General features: G+C 39.2%; 1 protein-coding gene across 1 annotated transcript; it reads left to right on the top strand.

Annotated features, from left to right (window-relative positions):
* The first annotated feature begins 2,203 nt into the window (after nucleotides 1-2,203).
* On the top strand, nucleotides 2,204-5,810 carry LOC149278007 (olfactory receptor 5V1-like). The gene is made up of 3 exons (XM_089502502.1): nucleotides 2,204-3,128; nucleotides 5,171-5,241; nucleotides 5,766-5,810. The coding sequence occupies exons 1-3, from the start codon at nucleotides 2,204-2,206 to the stop codon at nucleotides 5,808-5,810; spliced, it is 1,041 nt and encodes a 346-aa protein (XP_089358628.1).
* Nucleotides 5,811-7,005: the final 1,195 nt, after the last annotated feature.

Consider the following 7,005-nt stretch of genomic DNA (forward strand, 5'->3'; position numbering starts at 1 on the left):
AAATCCTTCCCTTTCAAATGTGACCTTTTAGCCCCAAAGCAACCCAAGAACCCTATGTATGGGTGATATCACCGTACTCAAGAGATGTTGCTGAACATGCATTGGGGTGTTGTTTGACAGTGACATATTCCAGGAGCTGTATATTCATACTTGAAGCACAATCTATGTGAAAAAAACCACAAAAGAAATACTACCACAAAGTTTGAGAAAGGCTTGTAGTATAATTAGTGCATGGATAGAGTTAAAATACTAGCATTTGAAATACCCTAGGGTATCTAGTTTTCAAACATATATGTTTGATGTGGTTAAATTAAACTGATCGGCTTTAAAAATGTCCCAAATAGCACATGGGGGCAGAATGACCAGTTTAAAAAATGGTTTTGAAATGGCAATATGCTACTTGTACGTATTGCCCTATAACTTGCAACAAAAGCAAAAAAAATCTCCATAAAACCTTCAGTATTTCTGAACCCAGGACAAGTAGTAGAATCTAGACTATCTTTTTTCAAATAAAAGTAACAAAAAATGCATTTTTTTCCTTTTTTGCACCATATTTTACTTTTTTGAGATATGATCATAATAATGGCATCTAAAGAAAGCCATTATTTTCCTGGACAAAATAAATAATTTGTGTGGATACACCAAATGAGAGAGAAAAAAGCAAAGAAGCAACTGGTTTATTAGTGAACCCTTAACTCAACTGATCACTCCAAAAATATTTGAATGTTTACTTATACGCCGTTCTTTTTTCTTATGTAAAACCAGGTTCCTGAAATTGTTTCCGATATCTGTCTATCCCTTCATCTAAGATCAGACAGGGCAGCAAAATCACCCCCGACACCCCTCACCCCACCAGCCAGTAAATTATGTGGCTGCCTGTTGGATATTTGCAATCATACGTTGCACTTTTACAATCTGGCAGCATTTTGAAGAATGCTTATACCCATCCTGCAACACACTAAAGGACCAGCAGTAAAGGTAAATGTGTGGGACCATCAGCCACTCTCCCACGAGACACTTGGCCAGTTTGCCAGTCTGGGCCTGTATCGTGCATTTTTCTATGTCTATAGTTTATTTGTGGAATTAAAATATGACTGGATACTAATATTTCCAATATGAGTCAGTGACTCCGAGGATTAATCCAAAACATAATAGCTCTCTTAACGGAGAACATCCTATGCAAATACATTTTAATAAGATTCAACAAATTAACTGACTCTATTCCCTTAAGCACAGTGTGGTTTAGACAACAATATAAGGACTATATAAGATTCTATGTTCCATACAACACACAATGTTGTCTGTATGCACACAATGCATCTGTATAGCACATATAATAAATATATGCAATTGGACAGATGTATGTGAAATATCTCCATTTCTATATTTCATTTAACTAAGGGTGAGTGTTTTTCATTATTGTAAAAAATCTTTGTTGATATTTTTGTCTGACATGATATATTGGTTCAGTACTACATCTGATATATCTTGAATATAAAAAATATTCAACTGTTATCATACAGTTATCTTTGCTGAAAAAAGCCTAGTTTTGAGGTATAGTTTTAACCTGGTAGCAAATTAACAAATTATAAATACAATGGTTAGTGAAATGTGTACCTAATGGTTACAGCTCAATTGAAAAGCCAACTAGTGCCATCAATTAGACAAAATGTAAGTGTTCAGAAACAACAAAACGACATATTTTTGGTGTATACAACGGCGTCTCATGTTTAATCTTGTGTACTGGGCATTGAAACACAGTAATAAATGAGAAATAGTGCACTGGACGGGGATTTTTACAAATAGTTTTTAATATCTCCCCTTCATAATGAAAATAATGTCAGAGAGATAAAACCTCAACTCTCCTGCCAGGTTATCTTTAGTTAAAAAAACTGAAATGTTTTGCCACAAAGAAAATTAGAATTGGGAAAATGGGATATCTTACGCTGGTGAAATAATACCTGCAAAGTTTGGAAATCCACTTAACAGCATTCACTAGTTTGCTGTCTTTTTATACTATATATACATTAATGATATAGTATTTCTTCAATATTTCTTATCAAATTTGTTACAACTGAATGTTTAGTCTTCTTATTCTTGTTTTTTTTTTAAACAGTTTATAAATGCTTAAGATATATTAAGTTAATGTCTTCCCAGTCGGTACCTTTTTAAAAAATATTTTCCATTCCTTTGCAGTATGCAAATGAGTGTACTTGAGGCTTTTAGAAGTGATAACCAAACAACATATTTAGACTTCATGATTCTTGGACTTTCTGATCTTCCTGACCTGAAAGTTATTCTGTTCTGCATTCTGCTGCTTATCTATTTGCTGACACTGACAGGGAATGCTATAATCATACTAATGTCAAGACTGGATAAGCACCTACATAAGCCAATGTACTTCTTCTTGAGTAATCTTTCATTTCTGGACATTTGTTATACGTCAACCACAATGCCAAAAATGTTGCAAGTACTCTTAATGCAGAGGAAATCCATCTCATTTGTTGGTTGTGCTGTTCAGATGTATTTTTTCTTAGCATTTATAGGTACAGAGTGTGTCCTTCTTGGGATAATGTCTTATGATCGTTTTCTAGCTATTTGCAATCCTTTAAGATATTCTGTCATTATGAGCAGTCGACTTTGCATCAGTCTTGCCAGTATCTCTTGGATCAGTGGCCTCTTGAACTCAGCAGTCCATACCTTCTTCACATTCCGTCTAGATTTCTGCGGCTCCAACAAAATTAATTACTTTTTTTGTGATATCCCTCCTCTTCTCTCCCTCTCCTGTGAAGATACGTCTGTTAATGAAGTTTTATTACTGTCCATTGGCGTTTTCATAGGCTGGACACCTTTTCTGTGCATTATCATATCATACATATACATTATTGTAACGATAATAAAAATGAAGTCTTCTGAAGGGCAGCGAAAAGCTTTCTCTACATGTGCTTCCCATCTTACAGTGGTGATTTTATACTATGGCAGTGCAATCTTTAACTATGTGAGGCCAATATCTTCATATTCTTTAGGTAAGGATAAGGTTATCTCGGTCCTTTATAGTGTTGTGACACCAATGCTAAACCCACTGATATACACTCTGAAAAATAAAGAGGTAAAGGTGGCCATGCAAACGCAATTCATTAATAGAATACATTTAGCAAACAACTAAATTAAAAAAAAAAACACACAAAAGTAGTTTATTTGAACTCCAACACGGACAACACCTGCATTGATACATCTCAACAAATATCAAATAATTTATTTTAACTCTTCTTTGACCATAAGATATATTTACAACCTCAATAACTGCTACATGCTAAAAAAAAAACAAAGTCAAATATCAGTATACTTAACCCCTTCTTGACAATGGCTGATTTTATTTTTTTTACCTTTCGTGACAATGGCTGTTTTAACATTTCTTCTTTACCCACGCAAGTGCTAATTTAGTTTTTTCAGGACGAGAACGGATTTCTTTAGATGTCATTATTTTGATTGTATCATATCATTTATTATAAAAAACACAACACCCCAATATGTATTCACTAACATCTCCTGAGTACAGTGGGTTTGCTTGGCTGTTTGGGGACAAAAGGGCCACACAGGGCCGGCCTTAGGGGTGTGCGAGCTGTGCGGCCCCACAGGGTGCCATGGCAGCAGGGGCGCCATAGGGTTGACCCGGATTGAGACAATGGGGTTTTTTTTTGACTCGGAGGAGAGAGAGGGGCGCCAAGCAGTGATGTCATATTCCGGCGCTCAGCAGTGAATCGTGCACCGCGGCAGAGCAGGGAGACAGAGGCCTTGCGCTCCCACCTGCAACAAGGTAAGTGAACTGCAAAGGGGGAGGGTAGCTAATGAGAAGTGGGGAGAGGGGTGTTTAGTGAGAAAGGGGGTAGGTAGTGAGAAAGGGGGTAGGTAGTGAGAAAGGGTGAGAAGTGCAAGAGGAGGTAATCAGTGAGAAGGGTGAGAAATGGGAGAGGGGGTATATAGTGAGAAGGGTGAGAAATGTGAGAGGGGGTAGACACTAAGAAGGGGGAGAGAGGGGTAGATAGTGAAAAGGGGAATAGATAGTGAGAAATGGGATAGTAAGAATATTAAAATAAATTGAGTGAGTGAGAGATTGAATGAATTAATGTGCGGATGGATTGCTTGAATGATTTGTGAGAATGCGAATATGTGTAAATGATTGGTGAGAATGAAAGTGAATGAGTGAGTGTATAAGCATTTGTGCGTGATCATGGATGTTTAAGTGATTTGAGGAAAGGCAAAGATGGCACATGCACAGTGTTTATGGGACAAAGATGGCAAAGGGTGGGCTGTTTGGGGACAAAGTTGGTTCAGGCTGGGCTGTAATATGTGTGTAATCTGGGTGCTGGTCAGGTTCTATGTGGGCAGTGTGGACGCCAGGGCTGGCTTTGGGGTGTGCAACCTGTGATCTATGCCTGTAATTTAGGAGGTTTATCTATACCTTTAATGCTGAGGTTACGTGTGATTTCCATTTGATTTCTACCTGCAAAGCTGGATTTTTGTGTTATTCTGTTGATCTGTATCTGGTATGCTATGTTTCCATACATTATTATTGTATAGCTGCAAATACAGGATTTGTATGTCTGATTCTGTTTATTTGATCTATACCTTCAATGCTCAGTTAAAATGTGCTTGTTTTTGTGTTGATTCTGTTTTGTATGTAATCTATACATGCAAGTGCTGTTTATATGAGTTTTATTTGATCTATAGTTCACAGGGAGGAAGGAAAACAGAGGTGATGCTTAGTGAATGAGGGGACAAAAGGACTCTGGGGATAATTACAGGGGAGAGGACCTCTTAAAGTCAGGGTCAGGAGGAGGGAAGACTGCACTGACTCTCAGTCTTCCCCTAAACTGCAGTCAGTGTGGCAAGTTGTTTTTTTTTTGGTGTGGTAGCAGAGGGAGTGATTGCATAATAGGAAGCGTGTAACAGGGCCCACAGAAATGCTTTCCAGCTTCCAATTTTTTCAATATTTAAAAATGTGTGTTTTTGTTACAACAGATTAGCTGTTTTTTTTTCTTATATTTAATGTATATTATTATTACCAGTGTTTCCAGTTATGTATTATTGTACTTGTTTGCAAGTGCACATAAATAATCTTTAATTAAAACTAGTTGTTTGTTACAAGATTTTTTCCTTCTTTTTTGTGGGATGGGGGGGCACCAGAGAAGTAGTCCCCACAGGGCGCCTGAACACCTAAGGCCGGCCCTGGGGCCACATGTGGGACATGCACATTTTTTAATGTTGAACGTTGACATTTGGTGATCCACTGCCCATGCCCTATTTGGTACATCTTTGAGCCTGGCCAATTAATTGTGCCCAATAAAACCATATATTTTTGAAAACTAGACACCCCAGGGTATTTCAAATGCTGGTATTTGAACTCTTTCCATGCACACATTTTACCACCAGTATATTTTGTGTGTATTTTTCCCACACACGTTGTACTTTAGGTATGAATTTACAGCTCCTGGTATATGTCACACAACACCCCAATATGTGTTCAGCAACATCTCCTGAGTACAGTGATACCCCACATGGGTTTGTCGAGTTGTTTGGGGGTGTAAAAGGTAGACCTGTGCATTTGTCTTCGGGCGAACATGAAAACGAACACAAAGAGTGCGTTTTCGCGTTCGTTCCGAAGAATCAAAGAAGAGAAGATAGCGGCGGTAAAACATAGACGATCACGAAGATGCACAAAACGAAGAATCTTTGTTTCTTCATGATCGTCTTTGTTTTTGCAGCACGCCCACCAGATTTTCAAAGAGGAGGAGGAGGAAACAGACTGAGTGAGCTGAGCCTCCTTTGCCAATCAGCTCGCTCTTGTGACATCATGCTGAGGGTCTCGTCCAATGCCTGTGCTGTTTTTTTTTTAATTCAGAAACCGCCTTTATAAGAGCAGAGCTTGCAAAAACAAAATCAAAACAAAAATCCAGATTTCACGTGTCAAGTGTAAAAAAGTGATATAAATAAATAGATACAATAAATAAATACAAGAATCGATAAGAAAATATATAAGAAAATATATATACTCCCCAAGATAGCAGCCTCCAAAAAACACTCTTCCTCAAGATGCTCAACAATACAATATGACGACCGAGGAGCGCATATACATGGGGAGAAAACAAAAAACAACACCAATAGTGCAATATGTATGCAAAATTAAAAATAAAAAAAGGGGTGTAAGATCCACTCACAAACTTGCTGAATAAATCAGGCTCATCAAGGTTCGGTAATAGCAGAATTTAATATCTTCTAAAATCTATAAAAATAGAAAAAGACCACAAATGGTGCAATATCTTCAGGGCCGGCCGAAGACTTAACGCCGCCTGGGGCGAAGTTTAAAACGCCGCCCCCCCCGCCGACGCCGGGGGGGGGCGGCATTTTAAACTTCGCCGACGCCATAATCTACGATCCCCCCCCCCCCGGTACTTACCTTTAAACAGTCCTGCGGCGAGTCTCCCTGCTCTGCCACGGTGCCGGCTTGTAATGCTGAGCGCCGGAAATTGACGTCACTTCCGGCGCTCTGCATTACAAGCCGGCACCGGGACCGAACAGGGAGACTCGCCGCAGGGGAGAGAGAGGGGCGCCGAGCGGGTAAGCGAAAACCACTCGGTGCCCCTCTCTCTCTCCTCCGCTTCAAAAAAAAAAAAAAAAAACGTTTGGGGCGGCAAAGTGCCGCCCCTTCTAAAGTGCCGCCTGGGGCAATTGCCCCAGTCTGCCCCATTATAGGGCCGGCCCTGAATATCTTAACTAATCCGAGGAGAGGGAGGTCTGGATATACTTACAGTTATTACAGGCACAACTAAATCATAGTGTGCAAAAGCGCAGGTGAACCAAAGTCCCGGATCCACTATGTGGGATACTCTCTCAGGTATGGAGACTGGTAAGCCTCAGCCTGCAACCAGTGTACTCTTCTTTAGTTCTACTGAATTCATTTAGTTTTTTTTTTTTTTAAGTGCTTCTGTCTGTGTAGTGCTGTTG

This window comes from Sceloporus occidentalis, unplaced genomic scaffold (assembly GCF_023333645.1).
Source record: "Sceloporus occidentalis isolate IW3139 unplaced genomic scaffold, rSceOcc1.0.p SCAF_204, whole genome shotgun sequence".
Taxonomy (NCBI): domain Eukaryota; kingdom Metazoa; phylum Chordata; class Lepidosauria; order Squamata; family Phrynosomatidae; genus Sceloporus; species Sceloporus occidentalis.